This window comes from Thalassophryne amazonica, chromosome 2 (genome assembly GCF_902500255.1).
Source record: "Thalassophryne amazonica chromosome 2, fThaAma1.1, whole genome shotgun sequence".
NCBI classification, from domain to species: domain Eukaryota; kingdom Metazoa; phylum Chordata; class Actinopteri; order Batrachoidiformes; family Batrachoididae; genus Thalassophryne; species Thalassophryne amazonica.
Genome location: NC_047104.1, coordinates 296,224 through 322,712, shown reverse-complemented (window position 1 = coordinate 322,712; position 26,489 = coordinate 296,224). Strand labels below are relative to the sequence as shown.

Here is a 26,489-nt window from a genome sequence, read left to right as displayed (position 1 = left end):
CAGGGGTGGAGATGCCCAGATGTGTCAGTTTCTGGACCAGGATCTCCGGGATGATGTGGTTGAAGGCTGAGCTGAAGTCCAGGAAGAGCATCCTCACATAGCTCCCCTGGTGCTCCAGGTGGCTCAGCGTGGTGTGGAGCGCTGTGGTGATAGCGTCCTCTGTGGAGTGGTTTGCCCTGTAGGCAAACTGGTGGGGGTCCAGAGTGGGAGGCAGACAGGCTCTGATGTGCTGAGAGACCAGTCTTTCAAAGCACTTCATGACCACAGGTGTAAGTGCAACAGACCTGTAGTCATTTATGCTCTCCACTGCTGACTTCTTTGGGACTGGAATGATGGTGGAAGATTTGAGGCAGAGTGGAATGATGGCCTGTGACAGGGACAGGTTGAAGATGCAGGTAGAAACTCCAGCCAGTTGGTCAGTACATGCTTTGAGTACCTTTCCAGGTACACCATCGGGGCTGGCCGCCTTCCTGGGGTTCACCGCCTTCAGCACACATCTCACTTTGTGTTTCTGAAGTGTTAGCCTGCTAGTGCTACAAAATAATTATTTTATATAAAGCGTCTGGAACACAGAGCAGGTGGAATTGTGTGCGCAAGAGGGGAGCAGCTCCAAAAGTAACCTCTCAGGTTCTGCGATGCTGTCAGGTGCGCGGATAATGGGCTTTTAGCAGCTTCTTCCACACCACAAACCTCCCTCTAAAATCCTTGTTTGTCCTCGTAGTAACTCGTACACAAACTGCCCTACGCTGTTGCTAAATTTTGAACATCTTGAAATTAGCGCCACGCTCAGAGAGGAGCTGAGTTAACTGAAGATAATGCCTCTAAGAGCCTCCCAGAGCCACAATTCTCCCACAATAGTTGAATAAACCCTCTTGTAGCAAAGAAAACATGCTGCATGTCTCATTATTCATCCTTCATTATTTAGTGGGACCAGGGCTTTAGTTCCCAGGACTCTGTGGGTCTTATTCTCTGTTGATAGTTATGATTCCTTGTGAATTGAATCCTTTCCCTCCGCGGCCCCTGGTCCTTACCTCTGTGATATCAGTTCTTCTGTGTTTCTTATGTATTTTGATTATTTTCTAGTGCCTTTTGGTTTCTTTGGCTACTCCATGTTGAGGTCTGTCATTCATGTTGTGTCACTCATGTTGTGTCATTCACGTTGTGTCAATTTTTGCCAGGGGTATTACAACCCCTGGCAAAAATTATGGAATCACCGGCCTCGGAGGATGTTCATTCAGGTGTTTAATTTTGTAGAAAAAAAGCAGATCACAGACATGACACAAAACTAAAGTCATTTCAAATGGCAACTTTCTGGCTTTAAGAAACACTATAAGAAATCAGGAAAAAAAATTGTGGCAGTCAGTAACAGTTACTTTTTTAGACCAAGCAGAGGGAAAAAATATGGAATCACTCAATTCTGAGGAAAAAATTATGGAATCATGAAAAACAAAAGAACGCTCCAACACATCACTAGTATTTTGTTGCACCACCTCTGGCTTTTATAACAGCTTGCAGTCTCTGAGGCATGGACTTAATCAATCAATCAATCAATCAATTTTATTTATATAGCGCCAAATCACAACAAACAGTTGCCCCAAGGCGCTTTATATTGTAAGGCAAGGCCATACAATAATTACGTAAAAACCCCAACGGTCAAAACGACCCCCTGTGAGCAAGCACTTGGCGACAGTGGGACGGAAAAACTCCCTTTTAACAGGAAGAAACCTCCAGCAGAACCAGGCTCAGGGAGGGGCAGTCTTCTGCTGGGACTGGTTGTGGCTGAGGGAGAGAACCAGGAAAAAGACATGCTGTGGAGGGGAGCAGAGATCAATCACTAATGATTAAATGCAGAGTTGTGCATACAGAGCAAAAAGAGAAAGAAACACTCAGTGCATCATGGGAACCCCCCAGCAGTCTAAGTCTATAGCAGCATAACTAAGGGATGGTTCAGGGTCACCTGATCCAGCCCTAACTATAAGCTTTAGCAAAAGGAAAGTTTTAAGCCTAATCTTAAAAGTAGAGAGGGTGTCTGTCTCCCTGATCCGAATTGGGAGCTGGTTCCACAGGAGAGGAGCCTGAAAGCTGAAGGCTCTGCCTCCCATTCTACTCTTACAAACCCTAGGAACTACAAGTAAGCCTGCAGTCTGAGAGCGAAGCGCTCTATTGGGGTGATATGGTACTATGAGGTCCCTAAGATAAGATGGGACCTGATTATTCAAAACCTTATAAGTAAGAAGAAGAATTTTAAATTCTATTCTAGATTTAACAGGAAGCCAATGAAGAGAGGCCAATATGGGTGAGATATGCTCTCTCCTTCTAGTCCCTGTTAGTACTCTAGCTGCAGCATTTTGAATGAACTGAAGGCTTTTCAGGGAACTTTTAGGACAACCTGATAATAATGAATTACAATAGTCCAGCCTAGAGGAAATAAATGCATGAATTAGTTTTTCAGCATCACTCTGAGACAAGACCTTTCTAATTTTAGAGATATTGCGTAAATGCAAAAAAGCAGTCCTACATATTTGTTTAATATGTGCTTTGAATGACATATCCTGATCAAAAATAACTCCAAGATTTCTCACAGTATTACTAGAGGTCAGGGTAATGCCATCCAGAGTAAGGATCTGGTTAGACACCATGTTTCTAAGATTTGTGGGGCCAAGTACAATAACTTCAGTTTTATCTGAGTTTAAAAGCAGGAAATTAGAGGTCATCCATGTCTTTATGTCTGTAAGACAATCCTGCAGTTTAGCTAATTGGTGTGTGTCCTCTGGCTTCATGGATAGATAAAGCTGGGTATCATCTGCGTAACAATGAAAATTTAAGCAATGCCGTCTAATAATACTGCCTAAGGGAAGCATGTATAAAGTGAATATAACTGGTCCTAGCACAGAACCTTGTGGAACTCCATAATTAACCTTAGTCTGTGAAGAAGATTCCCCATTTACATGAACAAATTGTAATCTATTAGATAAGATATGATTCAAACCACCGCAGCGCAGTGCCTTTAACACCTATGGTATTAAAGGCACTGCGCTCTGATTAATGACTGACAAACAGTACTCTTCATCAATCTGGCTCCAACTTTCTCTGATTGCTGTTGCCAGATCAGCTTTGCAGGTTGGAGCCTTGTCATGGACCATTTTCTGCAACTTCCACCAAAGATTTTCAATTGGATTAAGATCCGGACTATTTGCAGGCCATGACATTGACCCTATGTGTCTTTTTGCAAGGAATGTTTTCACAGTGTTTGCTCTATGGCAAGATGCATTATCATCTTGAAAAATGATTTCATCATCCCCAAACATCGTTTCAATTGATGGGATAAGAAAAGTGTCCAAAATATCAACGTAAACTTGTGCATTTATTGATGATGTAATGACAGCCATCTCCCCAGTGCCTTTACCTGACATGCAGCCCCATATCATCAATGACTGTGGAAATTTACATGTTCTCTTCAGGCAGTCATCTTTATAAATCTCATTGGAACGGCACCAAACTAAAGTTCCAGCATCGTCACCTTGCCCAATGCAGACTTGAGATTCATCACTGAATATGACTTTCATCCAGTCATCCACAGTCCACGATTGCTTTTCCTTAGCCCATTGTAACCTTGTTTTTTTCTGTTTAGGTGTTAATGATGACTTTCGTTTAGCTTTTCTGTATGTAAATCCCATTTCCTTTAGGCGGTTTCTTACAGTTCGGTCACAGACGTTGACTCCAGTTTCCTCCCATTCGTTCCTCATTTGTTTTGTTGTGCATTTTCGATTTTTGAGACATATTGCTTTAAGTTTCTGTCTTGACGCTTTGATGTCTTCCTTGGTCTACCAGTATGTTTGCCTTTAACAACCTTCCCATGTTGTTTGTATTTGGTCCAGAGTTTAGACACAGCTGACTGTGAACAACCAACATCTTTTGCAACATTGCATGATGATTTACCCTCTTAAGATTTTGATAATCCTCTCCTTTGTTTCAATTGACATCTCTCATGTTGGAGCCATTATTCATGTCAGTCCACTTGGTGCAACAGGTCTGATGAAAATTTACAGGGTGATTCCATAATTTATTCCTCAAAATTGAGTGAGTCCATATTTTTTTCCCTCTGCTTGGTCTGAAAAAGTAACCGTTACTGACTGCCACAATTTTTTTTCCTGATTTCTTATAGTGTTTCTTAAAGCCAGAAAGTTGCCATTTGAAATGACTTTAGTTTTGTGTCATGTCTGTGATCTGCTTTTTTTCTACAAAATTAAACAACTGAATGAACATCCTCCGAGGCCGGTGATTCCATAATTATTGCCAGGGGTTATACTTAGGTGTAATATTTGGTTATGCGTCAGGGTCATGTTTTATGTTCAGCCAGCTGTGTATGTCTTAGTTTGCCACCCCCTTGTGTTTGGTTTGCTTATTCACGTCTTGGGCTGTCCTGATTAGAGCACCTTTAGATCATTAGTTAGTCTTTTTAAGTCACTCCTGTTTGTCTTTCCTTTGCCGGTTGTTTGCACTTGTCTTATTTTCCACCACTTGCCCGATGAAGTATCCTGTTTTGTAAGTCGCTCCCAGCTGTGTTGGCCGCCTTTGCTTTTTGTGAGAAGTCACTCGGTTGGTTGCTTTTGTACAGTCATTTGGGGTTAGGACTTTTTGTGCCACCAGTTCATCCTGGTCCCTGTTGTATTACACTGACACGGAGATCACTAAAGTATATCTGTTTTTGCACCTAACCTTTGTGTGACCAGGCTGCTTGGCATCTTGAGGTCCACTCCTAGCTCCTCAGTGGTTTATTCCACAACATTTAAGTATGAAGACAGCAAAATGGGCCATTCACACATTGGTCAGAAGAAGAGTGTGCTTTGATTAAAAAGTTGAGAAAACATATAAAGAAGTGCAGAAAATGATCGACTGCTCAGATAAAACAATCTCAAATGCTTTAACATGACAACAAAACCAGAAAGAGTTGGAAGATAACTGAAAGCCACCATTCAAATGGCTCAAAGAACAGACAGTATGACAAAGAGTCACACAATGATCAGCTCCAGGGGGAACAGAGAAGGTCTGAATGTACGTGAGTCCTGGAACAATTAGAAGACATCTATGTAAAGACAAACTATGGACAAGAGACCCCACAAAGTCCCACTGTGGAAAAAACACGTGCTGAAGAGGTTTGACAAAGACCCCCAAAAACTGAATTCAAGCCACAGTCCACTTTGAAAACAGTGAAGCCTGGTGGAGCATCATGATATGGGGATGTTTCTCATACTGTGGTGTCGGGTCTATTGATCACATACCAGTGATCATGGATCAGTTTGGATACATACACTTAACAAAAATATATATAGTGAGCACTTCTCCTTTGCTGAGATAATCCATCCTACCTCACAGGTGTGCCATATCAAGTCTAAGGCAGACCTGTGCACTAATCATGGTGTCTAATCAGCATCTTGATATGGCACACCTGTGAGGTGGGATGGATTATCTCAGCAAAGGAGAAGTGCTCACTATCACAGATTTAGACTGGTTTGTGAACAATATTTGAGGGAAATGGTGATATTGTGTATGTGGAAAAAGTTTTAGATCTTTGAGTTCATCTCATACAAAATGGGAGCAAAACCAAAAGTGTTGCGTTTATATTTTTGTTGAGTGTAAGAATACTTGAAGAGGTCATGTTGTCTTATGACAAAGAGGAAATGTCCTTGAAATTGGAGTTTCAACAAGACAACAAACCCAAACACCAGCAAGATTAACAATATGGAGTGCCCAGTCCAATCTCAGGATCTTAATCCAACAGAAAACCTGTGTGGTGACATCAAAAAGGTGTCAGGTGGTGTCCGAGGTGTCCTGTACATGGTGCTGTGGGAGTATGGGGTACTGGAATCACTGCAAAGTGCGATCCAATTTCCAAAATGACCAAAGTACGAGCTGCATCCGCATTCATAGCATCACGTCAGACCTGTTCCCAATGGGTGTTGGACTCTGCCAGGGTGGCCCCTTTTCTCTAATCCTGTTTGCTATGTTCATGGACAGGATTTCAAGGCACAGTCAGGGACTGAGTGACGTCCAGTTCAGTGACCTCAAAATGCATCTCTTCTTTTGGGGATGATGAAGTTCTCTTGACCATTGTGGTGAAGAGAGAACTGAGACAGTAAGTGAGACTCTCAATTTACACTCCTGTGGCTGAAAGAACAATGGATATCAGCTGCAGAAATGAGATTTCTTCATTGGGTATCTGGACTTACACTCTGGGACAGGTTTTCCAGGCATATCCAACTAGAAGGAGGGCCCAGGGAAGACCCAGAACACACTGGAGGAATTATATTTTCCAGATGGCCGGGAAAGCCTCAGGATCCCCCAGGAAGAGTTAGAGGACTTGGCCAAGGATAGGGAACTGTGGGATGGGTTGCTTTGTCTACTGTCACTGTGACCCAGGATAAGTGGCAGAAAATGAATGTATGGATGAAAATGTTTATGTGGTCATGGCACATTTGATCAAATGGTAAATGGACTGCATTTATATAGCACTTTTCCATCTGCATCAGACGCTCAAAGCGCTTTACAATGATGCCTCATAGTATTCACCCCGATGTCAGGGTGCTGCCATACAAGGCACTCACTACACACCAGGAGCAATAGGGGATTAAAGACCTTGCCCAGGGGCCCTTGGTGATTTTCCAGTCAGGCGGGGATTTGAACGCAGGATCTTCTGGTCTCAAGCCCAACACCTTAACCACTAGACCATCACCTCCCCCGATCAGTGCCATGTGTAAACCTTATGCTCACCATATCTGATTTACATTGCCTCAGATTAAATTGCTGACAGCTGCTGGAGAATCTCTACAGATGCAATTATCCAAGCATTAATGTTATTTTGTAAACTACATTTTTGCCCCATCATAAGGTTGTGGTGCAAAATTTAAAAAAAATCTGAAGACTAATAATATTAAGACTAATAAATATGTACCTTTACTTGGAGGCAGAGCTTCAGTCTTCTCCTCTGTTTTCGTGTGAACATGTATCTCGGGATGAGGCACCACCTTCTCGATGCCCTGTTTGATCCAATCAATCATTCTGAGCAACACACACACACACACACAGGGTCAATTAGGTACTGGCAACAAAAGCACTGTCTCCGTGGTTCTTCCATTGCACATGCTGGAAATTTGCTTATGGAGTAATTTTTATGGGTTGCACAGTAGCTTGCCAGTGTTTTTTCAGGGTGGAAATTATTTTCATATACAAATATCTTCCATCCATCCATCCATTTTCTTCCGCTTTATCTGGAGTCGGGTCGTGGGGGCAGCAGCTCAAGCAAAGCCGCCCAAACCTCCTGATCCACACACACCTCCCCCAGCTCCTCCGGGGGAACCCCATGGCGTTCCCAAGCCAGCTGAGAGATGTAGTCCCTTCAGCGTGTCCTGGGTCTTCCCCGGGGCCTCCTCCCAATGGGACGTGCCCGGAACACCTCTCCAGCGAAGCGTCCAGGGGGCATTCGGAAAAGATGCCCGAGCCATCTCAACTGACTCCTTTCGACATGGAGGAGCAGCGGCTCGACTCCGAGCTCCTGCCGAGTGACCGAGCTCCTCACCCTATCTCTAAGGGAGCGCCCAGCCACCCTGCGGAGGAAACTCATCTCGGCCGCTTGTACTCGCGATCTCGTTCTTTCGGTCATGAGCCAAATCTCATGACCATAGGTGAGGATCGGAACGTAGATCGATCGGTAAATCGAGAGCTTTGCCCCCCTACTCAGCTCTCTCTTCACCACGACGGTCCGATACAGCGACCGTATCACTGCAGATGCTGCACCGATCCATCTATCGATCTCACGCTCCATCCGTCCCTCATTCGTGAACAAGACCCCGAGATACTTAAACTCCTCTACTTGAGGTAAGGACACTCCACCGACCTGAAGAGGGCAAAGCACCTTTTTCCCGTTGAGAACCATGGCCTCGGATTTGGAGGTGCTGATTTTCATCCCGGACGCTTCACACTCGGCTGCAAACCGCCCCAGTGCACGCTGAAGGTCCTGATTTGACGAAACCAACAGAACCACATCGTCCGCAAACAGCAGAGACGAGATTCTGTGGTTCCCAAACCAGACCCCCTCTACACCCTGGCTGCGCCTAGAAATTCTGTCCATAAAAATAATGAACAGAACCGGTGACAAAGGGCAGCCCTGGCGGAGGCCAACGTGCACTGGAAACAGGTTTGACTTACTACCGACAATGCGAACCAAGCTCCTGCTGTGGTCGTACAGGGACCGGATAGCCCTTAGCAAAGGACCCCGGACCCCGTACTCCCGGAGCACTCCCCACAGGGTGCGCCGAGGGACACGGTCGAACGCCTTCTCCAGATCCACAAAACACATGTGGACTGGTTGTGCAAACTCCCATGAACCCTCGAGCACCCGATGGAGCGTGTAGAGCTAGTCCAGTGTGCCGCGACCAGGACGAAAACCACATTGCTCCTCCTGAATCCGAGGTTCAACCATCGGTCGAATTCTCCTCTCCAGTACTCTGGAATAGACCTTACCGGGGAGGCTGAGGAGTGTGATCCCCCTATAGTTGGAACACACCCTCCAGTCTCCCTTCTTAAACAGAGGGACCACCACCCCGGTCTGCCAATCCAGACGCACTGTCCCCGATCGCCACGCGATGTTGCAGAGGCGTGTCAGCCAAGACAGCCCCACAACATCCAGAGACTTAAGGTACTCAGGACGGATTTCATCCACCCCAGGAGCCTTGCCACCGAGGAGCTTTCTAACCACCTCGGTGACTTCGGCCTGGGTAATGGATGAGTCCCCCTCCGAGTCCCCAGTCTCTGCCTCTCTTCGGAAGATGTGACGATGGGATTGAGGAGATCCTCGAAGTACTCCTTCCACCGCCCGACAACATCCCCAGTCAGGGTCAACAGCTCCCCACCCGCACCGTAAACAGTGCTGGTGGAGAGCTGCTTCCGCCTCCTGAGGCGTCGGACGGTTTGCCAGAATCTCTTCGAGGCCGACCGATAGTCCTCCTCCATAGCCTCCCCGAACTCCTCCCAGACCCGAGTTTTTGCCTCTGCGACCGCACGGGCTGCGGCACGCTTGGCCTGCCGGTACCTGTCAGCTGCCTCTGGGGTCCCACCTACCAACAAAGATAAGTAGGACTCCTTCTTCAGCTTGATGGCATCCCTTACTTCCGGTGTCCACCACCGGGTTCGGGGATTGCCGCCACGACAGGCACCAGAGACCTTGCGACCACAGCTACGAGCAGCCGCATCGACAATGGAGGTGGAGAACATGGTCCACTCGGACTCCATGTCTCCAACCTCCCCCGGGATCTGGGAGAAGCTCTCCCGGAGGTGGGAGTTGAAGACCTCGCTGACAGAGGGTTCCGCCAGTCATTCCCAGCAGACCCTCACGATACGTTTGGGCCTGCCAGGTCTTACCAGCTTCCTACCCTCCCAGCAGATCCAACTCACCACCAGGTGGTGATCAGTCGACAGCTCTGCCCCTCTCTTCACTCGAGTGTCCGAGACACGTGGCCGAAGGTCAGATGATACGACTACAAAGTCGATCATCGACCTCCGGCTCAGGGTGTCCTGGTGCCACGTGCCCTTATGGACACTCTTGTGCTCGAACATGGTGTTCGTGATGGACAAACTGTGACTAGCACAGAAGTCCAACAACTGAACACCACTCGGGTTCAGATCGGGGAGGCCGTGCTTCCCGATCACCCCCCTCCAGGTCTCACTGTCGCCGCCCACGTGGGCGTTGAAATCCCCCAGGAGAACAATGGAGTCCCCAGTCAGAGCGCTATCTAGTACCCCTCCCAGGGACTCCAGGAAGGTCGGGTACTCTACACTGCTGCTCGGCCCGTAGGCCGAGACAACGGTGAGAGACCTGTCCCCGACCCGAAGGCGTAGGGACGCGACCCTCTCGTTCACCGGAGTGAACTCCAACACTTGGCGACTGAGCTGGGGAGCAATAAGCAATGCGACCCCAGCTCTCCGCCTCTCCCCGTGGGCGACGCCAGAAAAATGAAGTGTCCAGCCCCTCTCCAGGAGTTGGGTACCAGAGCCCAAGCTGTGCGTGGAGGGGAGCCCGACTATCTCTAGTCGGTATCTCTCAACCTCCCGCACAAGCTCAGGCTCCTTCCCTCCTAGCGAGAAACAAACGTACTTATTTCATTTCTGTTTTACATGACAGCAAGTTGAGTGAACAGCGATTTAACCACAGCTTTCATTGTTTTTGCACATTGTCTCTGAAAGTTCTTTAATTTTTACACAACAACACAGAGACGATGGCGGGCGTTATCAAACACACAACACTCCACACTTATGGTACCTTCAGCACAATGCAACCCAGCTATTTAAATACATTTGCATATTCAGATAAAGGCATGGCCAGGGAGGAGTTTGGTATGTGTGCTAAATTCCATGTTCAGTGGGATGTATAAACTGAAGGTGCGTGGATTCATGCCTATGCACACTTTGATACATTTGAATATATTTGTGCTTACGCCTGATTCAAGGTTTTGGTGTATGCCAACTTTTAGTAGAAAGTCAACGCAATTCTTTGTACATGAGGCCCCAGGTCTGTGAGCACAAGACATAGGACCCAAACCCCACAGAAACGGCAGGTCCTGCATCAGTCTGCTAATCAGGGCAAGACCAGGCAACACCTTTGGACACCACTGTGCCACCTAAGGCTGATGTTGAAGCAGTGAAGCCAAAGAGAGAGCATCTCCAGTTGCCGGTGCCAGGTATGCACCTATGCATTTGAATCTATCATCCAGAGATTGACCTACATCCCCTATATAGGGTACTCACCACCCAGCGAGCATGCTACTGCTACCACCAGCCCCAACCAAGCGCTGTCCCACTCAGACCCTCCCCAGTAACTGCAGGAATGCCAGACAACACCACATCAACACCCATGCTGACAGAAAGAATCCCTGCCCAGGGGCACCTGTGGGCATCTAGGGGCTATATCTAGAGACCCACAGATGTAAGCCCAGAGACACTAGGTCTGACTCTGGATACTCCTAACCACCTGGTCATGGATAAGGGTAGCTCATCCATAGCCTAAAGCAATTCCCTCAGTCCCTTCCTCCACATTACCCCACTGTCTCGTGTACTGTTTAATGTTGTTGAATATTCACAGCTATGGGATTATGCCGGTTATGTATACATGACAGGAAGTGAAGGGGGGATGCAGACCACAGCTAACCAACAGCCTTCATATCTCTCCATACCCACAAACCAAGGATTTGCCACTGTGAGATTAGTGCACGGGTGCAGATGTACCCCTGGTTTTGCACCAAGGGTGTGATGTAGGTGGGGGCCCAGGCACATCAATATGTGGAGCTGGAAGGCGAGGCAACATGCCCGAACCACCATTACACTGCTAACTTCTGCTCTGTGTCCAACTGTGACTCACAGACACACCTGGGTGGGAAAGGCTTATTGTCCATCTTGTCCTCGGGGGGTGGTTGCATGTCCACAACAGTGATATGAGGATCTGGAGCTGGAACACAGGAACCAGCAGGTAACACCTGGTCTAAATGTAATATGTGAGACTTATTTACATTCAGATCTAGAAATCACATTTTGTCTCACCTTTCGGAGCTGTTGTCTGACACACCTGGAACAATTTGAGAAAGGTTATTAAGACGAAGAAAAGCTTTGATGGAAATGTGATCATCAGTGTCACTATTTTTTTCAGGATTTCTCAAATGTTTTCAGATGATGTCAACAAAATCTGATGAAATGATGACAATGATCTTGATGAAACCTCTCAGTCAAACATAACCCATAAATGAAGATTACAAAGTGATATTTAATGCAGATCTGGACACAGATACAATGACAGTATAGCTTCAGGCAAATTATTATAATAATTTTGCTGACAAATATAGTCAGTCATCCAGGTAAAGGTATCTCAAAATGAAACTTAAAGCAATGAGATGTTTTCCAGGACTCTCAAAGGTAAATGACATTCCTTTGGGGACTCCAACATACATGTATGAGACAAGAAGAATGAACAGTTTGAGAGGGGTGTAATAGAGGCCACCTGTGTGAAAACAGAAAAACCTTCTGTGATCCAAGGCAGGACCTCAGATGTGATCTTTCTGCCAGTTACAATGACAGTGTTTCATTCCTCCCCATGGTAACAGACCATTTTTCATAAACAGGAAGGAGTATGATCAAAAGTTCAATTGAATGGCCATTCAAGTCAATAGTTAAAGTCAGAAAGATTCGCCAAGACCGAGATTGCCAATCTGGCCTCACAGCTTTGTGGCGGCACACACAGTGAGTGGTAAACAGAATTGCTTTTTCATTCATTTTTACCTGTATGTAGTGTTTGATGGTAGGTTTGTGCAATAAATGTATCTGACTTCACTTGTGGAACTTGATGTCGCTCTCAGTATGGCACTGGGTCTCAAACCCGTGACAATCCCCCTCCCGTGATGGAGAATCAAAATATCACAGAAAGGCACTCAATGCCCTTTTCCTGAGCAGACCCACTGGAATGGATCTAGACTGGACGTCGCAAATACCGAGTTGGAATTAATTACTTAAATTCATGATCCAGCTTGGATCAGTGGTGAAATTTATTGAAGACTAAAACAATTTACCAGACATCTGTGATTGTTCAACCATGATGAAGGTACAACATGCACTTTTTAAGTGTCCTTGGACTTAATTACCCTTATGTCCTCTTTGAATGTTTTCTCAATGATCTGCAGCAAAAACATCTCATGAATGGAGATACTCGATTGAACTTCTCTTGTAGTTTCTATGTTCAAATACTTTTACATTTGTTCAAATGATGAAATCTAGAGATCCACAACTTTAAATTTCAAAACTAATCATTGCCCAAAATTCTTTGAGTAACCAGAATTGTTTGTGTGTTTATTTTGTTCCTGCATGTTGCACTGTAATAAAAGATGCTGGACCTCAGTCACCTGCTCACTCGGTGCTAGCTCTTTGTTCTTTAGGTCCGGCTGGGGAACAACTTTCTCCAAACCCTGAGTGATCCAAGATACTATTCCTTTTCTGTAGGAGGAAACACAAAATATACTAAGACCAGTGATGGGTAATGACCAGCAGAGGGCACCACAGGCTCTCCATCAGGGCATCTGTTAATAGGCTCTAAAGGAGTGGTCACCTGTCTTGCTCCTAGGGATCACCTACCTGACAAATTTCTCTCTCTCACTGTCAACAAGGTGAACTTGTTTCTCTTAGTTGTATCCTTTTATCCCTAAGTCACCCCACAGAGGAATGCAAAGAGCATGATGTTTGCCCATTTGTAGTCTCACAAACTCAGCTAACCAAGGTCTTCTTCAGTTTATTAATTTATATAGCGCCATCTCACGACATAGTTGCCCCAAGGCACTTCACATAACGCACAATTTATGACAACACAAAGTAATTTAAAATCAAAATTTAAAATCAAAAGGGCACAATAAAAAGGTATAGCACATTAGAATACAAAGAAATTACAAAGCAAACATAAAGACAGAATATATTAATGATAAGACAATCTAAAAAAGTAGGTCTTCAGTCTTGATTTAAAAGTCTCCACCATGTCAGACTGCCTAATAACTGCAGGTAGATTGTTCCAAAGAGTAGGGCCATGGTAGGAGAAGGCTCTATACTCCACAGACTTTTTAATCACCCTTGGAACACACAAAAGCCCTGCGCCCTGCGAACGCAAGGGCTGCGCAGGTACAGTACGTAGGGCTTAACCAAGTCCGCCAGGTAGGAAGGAGCCAGTCAATGAACAATTTTATAGACCAGGAACAGGACTTTAAAATCTGATCTGGCAGAAACTGGAAGCCAATGAAGGGACGCCAGAATGGGTGTAATGTGGTCAAACTTTCTTTGTGTCAAAAGTCTGGCAGCAGCATTCTGCACTAATTAAAGACCCCGAATGCTAGACTGCAGCAGACCAGAAAATAAAGCATTACAATAATCCCATCTGGAAGAAATAAATGCATGTATCAAAGTCTCAGTATTAGCCATAGACAGGATGGGACGAATCCTCGCTATGTTTTGCAGAAGAAGAAGGCAGTCCTCATAATATCTCTAATGTGGGGGCCAAAGGATAACATAGGATCAAAAAGTACGCCAAGATTTCTCACTTTGTATGATGTATAACACACAAACCCAAATTAAGTGCCAACAGGTCAAATTGATGCCGATGTCTGGCTGGACCAAGAACCATCATTTCAGTCTTATCAGAACTTAAGAGTAGGAAGTTACAAGACAACCAACTTCTCACAGATACAAGGCAATCTTCTGATTTTATATGGGTAAGATTACCAGCAGTTATCGGCATATACAATTGAGTATCATCAGCATAGCAATGAAAGGCAATCCTGTAATGCCGCAGAATATGCCCAAAGGGCGCTATATAAAGTGAGAAAAGCAAAGGGCATAACACAGACCCCTGTGGAACCCCAAATTTCATTTCACCAAGGCCAGAGGTAGTGTTATTATACACAACACAATGAGAACGACTGGGCAAGTATGACGTTAACCAAGCAAGGACACTTCCAGTAATCCCAAAGTAATTTTCCAGCCTATCAAGTAAAACACGATGATCCATGATGATCCACAGTCACATGCAGCCCTAAGATCTAAAAGCACTAAAACCACTGTGATGTCCGAATCCATTGCACACAGAAAATCATTCACCACTCTAATAAGCACTGTCTCTGTGGAGTAATGTTTTCTAAAAGCAGACTGCAATGACTCAAAAAGATCATTCTCAGCAAGATGGTACACAAACTGCCGTAAAACCACTTTTTCCAGAATTTTAGAGCAGAATGACAGATTTGATATCGGCCTGTAATTATTCAGTACACCAGGGTCAAGACCAGATTTCTTAAGCAATGGTTTAATCACTACAGATTTAAAACACCTAGGAACAGAAACTGAGGTTAATGAAAGATTAACAATTTCCAACACAGTCAGCCCAAGAGTGGGCCATAGGCCCTTAAACAATTTTGTTGGTATAGGATCAAATACGCAGGTTGTGCTTTTTATAGGCATCACAAGCTTCGCCAGCACATCTAGTGAAATAGTGTCAAATTCTGTAAATCTAGGTGTCACCTCATTAATAACACCCATCTCCACAGCAGGTGCAATGATTGAGCCAAGGCCTCTCAAATTAATCCAAGAAGTCCAGAGCTACAAACGGAGAATGACTAACAGGTGACCATCCACAAATAAGAAATGCTACCGTGTCAAACAAAAATTTGAGTTGTGCTTGTTTTTATTGATCAAATCCAAATAGTAGGCCCGCTTTGTAGTCCATAGTGCATGCTTATACTCTATGACTGCATCATGCCATGCAAGGTGGAACACCTCTAATTTGGAGCTACGCCACTTCCATTCCAGACTTCTAGTCTTCTGCCTGAGGTCCCATAAGTAACCATTGAACCAAGGTGACTGCACTTTGGGAAGGCAAGGCCTTAATAAAGGAGGCGCAATCTCATCAAGTGTAGTTTTGAGTACTGAGTTCAAAGTATCCACCAGACTGTCTACTGATTGAGAATTCTGCAAAGCTGAAGCCAAAAGATCAGGCAATCTAGCTTCAAGTTAAGTCCTAGTTGAAGGTTTAATGCGTCGCCGCAGTAATAGGCAAGGTTGCTGCTCTACTAAACGTGGGAGTATAAATGTAAACTTAATAAGTGAGTGGTCAGAGACCACCAATGCAAGGGGCAGGATACCAATATTCGTGTCCGCAACACCACGTTAAAGAACCAAATCCAGGGTATTTCCACTAATGTGCGTTGAGCCCTGAATGCATTGCTGAAATCCCAATGCATCCACAATTTCCATAAATGATTTATAGAGGGGATCAGAGGGCCTATTCATATGAATGTTAAAATCACCAGTGATCAAAATATTATCACCACTAGTTGAAAAGTTAGAAATGAATGCACCAAATTTGTACAAGACTTCAGAATATGGACCAGGGGGCCTATAAACAATGACAAAATAACACAACTGATGTCCATACTTCTGCCCCAGACAATATGTAGCATCATGGGCTGAGCAGAGAATCAGATGCTCAGATGATTTATACTTGTGACCCCCAACAGTTAATAAATTAAACCTAGACTTGTAAATTAAAGCAATACCCCTGTCTTGTTTCATACCATGGGAAACATGACTAAATGAGTATGCCGGTGGGCAGGCTTCATTTAGGGGAAGGACAACTGTAGGTTTAAGCCAGGTTTCATACAAACCTATCATATCTAGATGGTGATCCACAATTAAATCATTGATCAACATAGATTTTGAAGACAGTGATTTGATATTTATAAGACCCAAACTCGGCAGAGTTGACAATTGGACTATTTGGATTTACAGGTGGTTCCAAAGTAACATTTCTGAGGTACCAAAAAATAGGCTTAGGCCTGATACACTCCACACGGATCGCAGGCATCAAACATGAAATATTGAATACAGCAGGAACAGCCAGCGGACCATCCTCAATTCCAATGTAGTAATAGGTATTAAATTTGAAAAACATATCCCCCTATAATTTCTACAAACACGTCTACAAGAGCAGGCCACACTCTCAACCTGATAAATCTCCCTCCCGAAAAAAACACTATCACCACCTCAGTACCCTGAGGTGGGAGGCTATATCAGGAGCTCTCGCTCCAGGAATACATTCAACATCAGCTGGCATCTGCAACTCAACTTCGCAGGTGATGGAATCCCCTATTACTAACACCCGACATTTCGGCCTGGGGACAGGAGCGGAGGTCCGCGGGCTGAAAAAACTAACATCAGGCATATCCAGAGGAGAAAATCAGTTCATAGTTCGCTAAGGCGAATATAATTTGGGTGCCACAACTGGGCGCCGTGCCCCACGTGACTTCTGCCGAGCCCCTGTGACTTCCTCCGCCCGACCACAGTCTGAAAACCATCCTCTCTGGCCGGCACCTCTTTACTAACACCAATAGGCATAACAGCTGGCTCATCATCAACCATGTCTGTAACATCAATCTCCACAAGACTAATAAGCAGTTCCAACTTATGTTTCTGTGTAGGCTCACAGTTGTCCAGGTGGTTTCCATTGTAGAGAAGCTTGAATCTTTGACTGGACTGGGTTGCTTGATGCAAGGACGTTTCGCTTCAAATCGCAGAAGCTTCCTTAGCTAAAATTCTTGCTCTGGTAATCTGACTTCAGTCTTGACTCTTGTAAAGAAGAACAAACAGAAGCCACAAAAGCTGGAGTTTTAAACCTAACCAGACCCCTCCTAAGGAGAAGCAGACTACTATAGGCTAGTGACTAAACAATAGCTCTAATTAGTACCTATTGTGCTGTAGTTAGCACCCTCCTAATGACAGGGCAGTTGTCCCTCCTAATGATGGAATGGACGCCTCTCCTGATGGCTCCCTTGACGACTCTCCTGATGACGTGAATGACTCATTACCATGAACAAAAGACTGAAAATGCTTTGACCTGAGTACCCCATTGTAAACAGGGGACAAAGCATGTCTCAGACCCCCTCCCCGGTTAAGGCTAGGTTTCAACTGTTTCACATAGAATGCCTCCTTGACCCCTCTCTCAAACCATTTCTTCTCTCTGGCTAAGATTTTAACTTGCTTGTCCTCAAACGTGTGGTTAGTGTCTTTAAGGTGGTTGGCTCTACTGGTGGTTGGCTCTCACTGCGGTATTGTATCACTTCCTGTTCCGGAGCACAGCGGTGTTTTGCTGTATCTGTTAGCTGTTTAATCTGCGCAGTTAGATTGATCTAGATAACTAGATAACGATTTGTTTCACAGTGTAATCTTCACGTGCCTTAACTAAAGCACTCCCTCTGCTGAATCACCTCTAAATTATTTACACATTATTCACTTTGCGTGTTTTTAGGAATCCGCTAGCTTAGCGTAGCTACTAGCTCTTAGCCGATTTAGCATGGTGGCTTCTCCTGTCTCTCCCGCACTTTTCTGCTCTGGGTGTGAAATGTTTAGTTATTCCTCGGCCTCCTTTAGCAGTAATGGTACTTGTAATAAGTGTAGCTTATTCGTAGCTTTGGAGGCCAGGCTGGGCGAATTGGAGACTCGGCTCCACACCGTGGAAAATTCTACAGCTAGCCAGGCCCCTGTAGTCGGTGCGGACCAAGGTAGCTTAGCCGCCGTTAGTTCCCCCCTGGCAGATCCCGAGCAGCCGGGAAAGCAGGCTGACTGGGTGACTGTGAGGAGGAAGCGTAGCCCTAAACAGAAGCCCCGTGTACACCGCCAACCCGTTCACATTTCTAACCGTTTTTCCCCACTCGACGACACACCCGCCGAGGATCAAACTCTGGTTATTGGCGACTCTGTTTTGAGAAATGTGAAGTTAGCGACACCAGCAACCATAATCAATTGTCTTCCGGGGGCCAGAGCAGGCGACATTGAAGGAAATTTGAAACTGCTGGTTAAGGCTAAGCGTAAATTTGGTAAGATTGTAATTCACGTCGGCAGTAATGACACCCGGTTACGCCAATCGGAGGTCACTAAAATTAACATTAAATCGGTGTGTAACTTTGCAAAAACAATGTCGGACTCTGTAGTTTTCTCTGGGCCCCTCCCCAATCAGACCGGGAGTGACATGTTTAGCCGCATGTTCTCCTTGAATTGCTGGCTGTCTGAGTGGTGTCCAAAAAATGAGGTGGGCTTCATAGATAATTGGCAAAGCTTCTGGGGAAAACCTGGTCTTGTTAGGAGAGACGGCATCCATCCCACTTTGGATGGAGCAGCTCTCATTTCTAGAAATCTGGCTAATTTTCTTAAATCCTCCAAACCGTGACTATCCAGGGTTGGGACCAGGAAGCAGAGTTGTAGTCTTACACACCTCTCTGCAGCTTCACTCCCCCTGCCATCCCCTCATTACCCCATCCCCGTAGAGACGGTGCCTGCTCCCAGACTACCAATAACCAGCAAAAATCTATTTAAGCATAAAAATTCAAAAAGAAAAAATAATATAGCACCTTCAACTGCACCACAGACTAAAACAGTTAAATGTGGTCTATTAAACATTAGGTCTCTCTCTTCCAAGTCCCTGTTGGTAAATGATATAATAATTGATCAACATATTGATTTATTCTGCCTTACAGAAACCTGGTTACAGCAGGATGAATATGTTAGTTTAAATGAGTCAACACCCCCGAGTCACACTAACTGTCAGAATGCTCGTAGCACGGGCCGGGGCGGTGGATTAGCAGCAATCTTCCATTCCAGCTTATTAATTAATCAAAAACCCAGACAGAGCTTTAATTCATTTGAAAGCTTGTCTCTTAGTCTTGTCCATCCAAATTGGAAGTCCCAAAAACCAGTTTTATTTGTTATTATCTATCGTCCACCTGGTCGTTACTGTGAGTTTCTCTGTGAATTTTCAGACCTTTTGTCTGACTTAGTGCTTAGCTCAGATAAGATAATTATAGTGGGCGATTTTAACATCCACACAGATGCTGAGAATGACAGCCTCAACACTGCATTTAATCTATTATTAGACTCTATTGGCTTTGCTCAAAAAGTAAATGAGTCCACCCACCACTTTAATCATATCTTAGATCTTGTTCTGACTTATGGTATGGAAATAGAAGACTTAACAGTATTCCCTGAAAACTCCCTTCTGTCTGATCATTTTTTAATAACATTTACATTTACTCTGATGGACTACCCAGCAGTAGGGAATAAGTTTCATTACACTAGAAGTCTTTCAGAAAGCGCTGTAACTAGGTTTAAGGATATGATTCCTTCTTTATGTTCTCTAATGCCATATAACAACACAGTGCAGAATAGCTACCTAAACTCTGTAAGGGAGATAGAGTATCTCGTCAATAGTTTTACATCCTCATTGAAGACAGCTTTGGATGCTGTAGCTCCTCTGAAAAAGAGAGCTTTAAATCAGAAGTGTCTGACTCCATGGTATAACTCTCAAACTCGTAGCTTAAAGCAGATAACCCGTAAGTTGGAGAGGAAATGGCGTCTCACTAATTTAGAAGATCTTCACTTAGCCTGGAAAAAGAGTCTGTTGCTCTATAAAAAAGCCCTCCGTAAAGCTAGGACATCTTTCTACTCATCACTAATTGAAGAAAATAAGAACAACCCCAGGTTTCTTTTCAGCACTGTAGCCAGGCTGACAAAGAGTCAGAGCTCTATTGAGCTGAGTATTCCATTAACTTTAACTAGTAATGAGTTCATGACTTTCTTTGCTAACAAAATTTTAACTATTAGAGAAAAAATTACTCATAACCATCCCAAAGACGTATCGTTATCTTTGGCTGCTTTCAGTGATGCCGGTATTTGGTTAGACTCTTTCTCTCCGATTGTTCTGTCTGAGTTATTTTCATTAGTTACTTCATCCAAACCATCAACATGTTTATTAGACCCCATTCCTACCAGGCTGCTCAAGGAAGCCCTACCATTATTTAATGCTTCGATCTTAAATATGATCAATCTATCTTTGTTAGTTGGCTATGTACCACAGGCTTTTAAGGTGGCAGTAATTAAACCATTACTTAAAAAGCCATCACTTGACCCAGCTATCTTAGCTAATTATAGGCCAATCTCCAACCTTCCTTTTCTCTCAAAAATTCTTGAAAGGGTAGTTGTTAAACAGCTAACTGATCATCTGCAGAGGAATGGTCTATTTGAAGAGTTTCAGTCAGGTTTTAGAATTCATCATAGTACAGAAACAGCATTAGTGAAGGTTACAAATGATCTTCTTATGGCCTCGGACAGTGGACTCATCTCTGTGCTTGTTCTGTTAGACCTCAGTGCTGCTTTTGATACTGTTGACCATAAAATTTTATTACAGAGATTAGAGCATGCCATAGGTATTAAAGGCACTGCGCTGCGGTGGTTTGAATCATATTTGTCTAATAGATTACAATTTGTTCATGTAAATGGGGAATCTTCTTCACAGACTAAAGTTAATTATGGAGTTCCACAAGGTTCTGTGCTAGGACCAATTTTATTCACTTTATATATGCTTCCCTTAGGCAGTATTATTAGACGGTATTGCTTAAATTTTCATTGTTACGCAGATGATACCCAGCTTTATCTATCCATGAAGCCAGACGACACACACCAATTAGCTAAACTGCAGGATTGTCTTACAGACATAAAGACATGGATGACCTCTAATTTCCTGCTTTTAAACTCAGATAAAACTGAAGTTATTGTACTTGGCCCCACAAATCTTAGAAACATGGTGTCTAACCAGATCCTTACTCTGGATGGCATTACCCTGACCTCTAGTAATACTGTGAGAAATCTTGGAGTCATTTTTGATCAGGATATGTCATTCAAAGCGCATATTAAACAAATATGTAGGACTGCTTTTTTGCATTTACGCAATATCTCTAAAATCAGAAAGGTCTTGTCTCAGAGTGATGCTGAAAAACTAATTCATGCATTTATTTCCTCTAGGCTGGACTATTGTAATTCATTATTATCAGGTTGTCCTAAAAGTTCCCTAAAAAGCCTTCAGTTAATTCAAAATGCTGCAGCTAGAGTGCTGACGGGGACTAGAAGGAGAGAGCATATCTCACCCATATTGGCCTCTCTTCATTGGCTTCCTGTTAATTCTAGAATAGAATTTAAAATTCTTCTTCTTACTTATAAGGTTTTGAATAATCAGGTCCCATCTTATCTTAGGGACCTCGTAGTACCATATCACCCCAATAGAGCGCTTCGCTCTCAGACTGCAGGCTTACTTGTAGTTCCTAGGGTTTGTAAGAGTAGAATGGGAGGCAGAGCCTTCAGCTTTCAGGCTCCTCTCCTGTGGAACCTGCTCCCAATTCAGATCAGGGAGACAGACACCCTCTCTACTTTTAAGATTAGGCTTAAAACTTTCCTTTTTGCTAAAGCTTATAGTTAGGGCTGGATCAGGTGACCCTGAACCATCCCTTAGTTATGCTGCTATAGACGTAGACTGCTGGGGGGTTCCCATGATGCACTGTTTCTTTCTCTTTTTGCTCTGTATGCACCACTCTGCATTTAATCATTAGTGATCGATCTCTGCTCCCCTCCACAGCATGTCTTTTTCCTGGTTCTCTCCCTCAGCCCCAACCAGTCCCAGCAGAAGACTGCCCCTCCCTGAGCCTGGTTCTGCTGGAGGTTTCTTCCTGTTAAAAGGGAGTTTTTCCTTCCCACTGTAGCCAAGTGCTTGCTCACAGGGGGTCGTTTTGACCGTTGGGGTTTTACATCATTATTGTATGGCCTTGCCTTACAATATAAAGCGCCTTGGGGCAACTGTTTGTTGTGATTTGGCGCTATATAAAAAAAAATTGATTGATTGATTGATTGATTAAGGTGGCGATGAACTGCAGACTGAGGTCCACTGGTGCCCTCTCTGCGGTGCTGGTATAGCCTTTTGTGTAAAGGTTGCTTAATCTCACCTATGTAGTGTTCGTTACAGTTTTCCTGACATCTGATAGAGTACACTACATTGCTCTGTTTGTAACTAGGGATCATGTCCTTAGGGTGAACTAATTTCTGTCTCAAGGTGTTAACCGGTTTAAAGTAAACTGGGATTTTGTGCTGTCTGAAGATCCTCTGTAGTTTTTCCCCTACTTCTGCTAAATAAGGGAGAGTCACTCCTCTTCTTGTCTCCTGTCTATCTGGTCTCTTTGTTCTCTGGGACCTCTGCACTTTGTCCAGGGACCATCGTGGGTACCCACATACTGTGAAAGCTTTTCGGACCAGTTGTTGTTCTTTAGCCCTTCCCTCTGCATTTGTGGGCACCTGTAGGGCTCTGTGTTGAAGAGTCCTGATCACCCTGAGCTTGTGTTCCAGAGGGTGGTTTGAGCCAAAGAGCAGATATTGGTCAGTGTGAGTGGGTTTTCTGTAAACCCCTGTCTGGAGCTGCCTGTTCTCTCCAATCGTAACATCACAGTCCAAGAAGGCTAAATGTTTGTTTGTGGCATCCTCACATGTGAACTTGATATTGGAGTCCACCGAGTTGATGTGTTCTGTAAAGTCCTCAACCTCCTGTTGCTTGATTTTAACCCATGTGTCATTGACATATCTGAACCAGTGACTGGGAGGGATGCCTGTGAAAGACGTCAAGGCTGTCTTCTCCACTTGTTCCATGTACAGATTGGCCACAATGGGGGATACCGGAGACCCCATCACACAACCATGGATCTGCCTGTAGTAATTCCCCCTAAACAGAAATACGTGGTGTTAAGACAGATCTCCAAGAGTTGGCAGATGTGGTCTGGTATGAGTTTGGTCCTTTCAAGTAGAGACACATCCTCCAGCAGTCTCTGCCTCACAGCTGAGATGGCCTCAGCGGTGGGGATACAGGTGAACAACGATGTGACATCAAATGACACCATAGTTTCATCTGCCTCCAGCTGCAGGTCCTTGATCTTGTTCACAAAATCTTGTGTGTTCTCCACATGGTGGTCTGAGTTACCCACTAGAGGAGCCAAAATCCACTTGAGGTGCTTGGCCAAATTGTACGTGATGGAATCTGTGCTACATACAATAGGCCTGAGTGGCACATCCTGTTTGTGGATTTTGGGCAGTCCATAGATGCATGGAGTGGCGTCCCCAGGGTACAGTCTGTAGTATGCCTGCCTGGCGATGAGTCCCTCTTTCTCCAGCTTTTGGAGGTAGCTAATGATTTTCTTCTTATAGCCACTCATGGGGTCTCTCTTCAGACATTCGTATGTTTTGGAGTCACTGAGCAAGTTGTTGATCTTGGCCTCATAGTCCAATGTGTTCAGGACCACTGTGCATCTGCCTTTATCCGCTGGCAGGATTATGATGCTTTGGTCCTTCTGCAGTGCTGACAAAGCTTTCCGTTCTTCAGCTGTGATGTTGGACGGAGGAGGCTTAGCACTGTTCAGCACTGCTGTGGCTCTTAGTTGGAGGTCCCCAGCTTCTGTTTAATGGCTGACTCTACTGCAGTGATGTAATCTACTGTCAGTATATGTTTAGGGGTCACTGAGAAATTTAGTCCTTTCGCGAGCACATCCTTTTCTGTCTGTGTAAGAACCCTGTCAGAGAGATTCTTTACCCAATTTTCCCTGTTGTCACTAATTTGTCTGGGTGTATCTTTAAAACTACTCCCACTGAAAGTACGCCTTTTCTGCACTAAAAGGTTGTGAAACTTCCTGATTTGCTGCTCCTTACTTTTTAAATGCTCAGCCATTTGAATTTTAACTATGAACTTTGTGATCTTATTATGGGCCTCTTCCCCCACTAAGGTTTCTAACCTTTTGTGCAGACTATCAAGATTATTTTGGAGATCTAATATTTTAAAATGAAGCCTTCTAATTCTAAGACCCAAAATCCTCCTAAGGTAACTGTGCTGGATCTTTTCTGCTGTGTGACCTGCTTCTAGTGCCTTTTGCTTCATGCATTTGGGAATAACATTGTTTTGTTTGCATCTCAGGTTAAATCTTAAGTGGTTTCTAAAGTTAGCTATCTTTTTAGCAGTCTTTTCCAGCTTACGTACCAGTGCCAGGGCCCCATGCCCACAGTTGGTCGCAATGTTTCTGTGTAGGCTCTCACTTGTCCAGGTGGTTTCCAGGTGGTGTCCAGAAGCTTCCTCAGCTTTTAGCTGAGGAAGCTTCTGTGATTTGAAGCGAAACATCTTCGCATCAAGCAACCCAGTCCAGTCGAAGATTCAAGCTTCTCTAGTATGGAAACCACCTGGACAACTGAGAGCCTACACAGAAACATTGCGACCAACTGTGGGCATGAGGCCCTGGCACTGGTACGTAAGCTGGAAAAGACTGCTAAAATGATAGCTAACTTTAGAAATCACTTAAGATTTAACCTGAGATGCAAACAAAACAATGTTATTCCCGAATGCATGAAGCAAAAGGCACTAGAAGCAGGTCACACAGCAGAAAAGATCCAGCACAGTTACCTTAGGAGGATTTTGGGTTTTAGAATTAGAAGGCTTCATTTTTCTTTCCAGAGTTATTTTTATTGAATTTTTCCATATTAGAAAAAACAAAAACAGCTGAATAAACAAACAGGAAAAGAAAACAGAAAAAAAACAAAAAACAAAACAAAACTGAACATTCCGGCTCAATTGACATGTACAAAGCTCAGCAAGTCCATATGGGGCTTGGGTGCAACCTCTAGTTCAATTTAGGCCTCTATACGGTATGGAAGAAATATTTAGGCCAATATAAGTCATAAATGGGTCCCAAATTTTGTGAAACACATCATCTCTCTTGTGCAACTTGCTGGTTAAATAAGCCAAAGACACATATTCCAATATACACTCAACAAAAATATAAACGCAACACTTTTGGTTTTGCTCCCATTTTGTATGAGATGAACTCAAAGATCTAAAACTTTTTCCACATACACAATATCACCATTTCCCTCAAATATTGTTCACAAACCAGTCTAAATCTGTGATAGTGAGCACTTCTCCTTTGCTGAGATAATCCATCCCACCTCACAGGTGTGCCATATCAAGATGCTGATTAGACACCATGATTAGTGCACAGGTGTGCCTTAGACTGTCCACAATAAAAGGCCACTCTGAAAGGTGCAGTTTTGTTTTATTGGGGGGGATACCAGTCAGTATCTGGTGTGACCACCATTTGCCTCATGCAGTGCAACACATCTCCTTCGCATAGAGTTGATCAGGTTGTCAATTGTGGCCTGTGGAATGTTGGTCCACTCCTCTTCAATGGCTGTGCAAAGTTGCTGGATATTGGCAGGAACTGGTACACGCTGTTGTATACGCCGGTCCAGAGCATCCCAAACATGCTCAATGGGTGACATGTCCGGTGAGTATGCCGGCCATGCAAGAACTGGGACATTTTCAGCTTCCAAGAATTGTGTAAAGATCCTTGCAACATGGGGCCGTGCATTATCCTGCTGCAACATGAGGTGATGTTCTTGGATGTATGGCACAACAATGGGCCTCAGGATCTCATCACGGTATCTCTGTACATTCACAATGCCATCAATAAAATGCACCTGTGTTCTTCGTCCATAACAGATGCCTGCCCATACCATAGCCCCACCACCACCATAGGCCACTCGATCCACAACATTGACATCAGAAAACCGCTCACCCACATGACGCCACACACACTGTCTGCCATCTGCCCTGGACAGTGTGAACCGGGATTCATCTGTGAAGAGAACACCTCTCCAACGTGCCAAACACCAGCGAATGTGAGCATTTGCCCACTCAAGTCGGTTACGACGACGAACTAGAGTCAGGTTGAGACCCCGATGAGGACGACGAGCATGCAGATGAGCTTCCCTGAGACGGATTCTGACAGTTTGTGCAGAAATTCTTTGGTTATGCAAACCGATTGTTTCAGCAACTGTCCAAGTGGCTGGTCTCAGACGATCTTGGAGGTGAACATGCTGGATGTGGAGGTCCTGGGCTGGTGTGGTTACATGTGGTCTGCGGTTGTGAGGCTGGTTGGATGTACTGCCAAATTCTCTGAAACGCCTTTGGAGACGGCTTATGGTAGAGAAATGAACATTCAATACACGAGCAACCGCTC

At 44.5% G+C, this 26,489-nt stretch overlaps 1 protein-coding gene across 4 annotated transcripts in view; it reads right to left on the bottom strand.

The window, feature by feature from the left end:
• The window catches only part of LOC117521509 (cyclic nucleotide-gated cation channel beta-1-like), a 167,311-nt gene that overhangs the window by 58,074 nt on the left and 82,748 nt on the right, over positions 1–26,489 (bottom strand). For 3 of the 4 annotated variants that reach the window (XM_034182848.1, XM_034182840.1, XM_034182826.1), the window contains exons 8-11: positions 12,930–13,029; positions 11,590–11,614; positions 11,419–11,497; positions 6,953–7,059 (exon numbers count right to left, since the gene is read on the bottom strand). In XM_034182848.1, coding sequence (XP_034038739.1) covers positions 6,953–7,059; positions 11,419–11,497; positions 11,590–11,614; positions 12,930–13,029 — 311 coding nt within the window. The remainder of the gene's footprint in view (positions 1–6,952; positions 7,060–11,418; positions 11,498–11,589; positions 11,615–12,929; positions 13,030–26,489) is intronic. The other variant, XM_034182833.1, reaches the window with a different exon arrangement.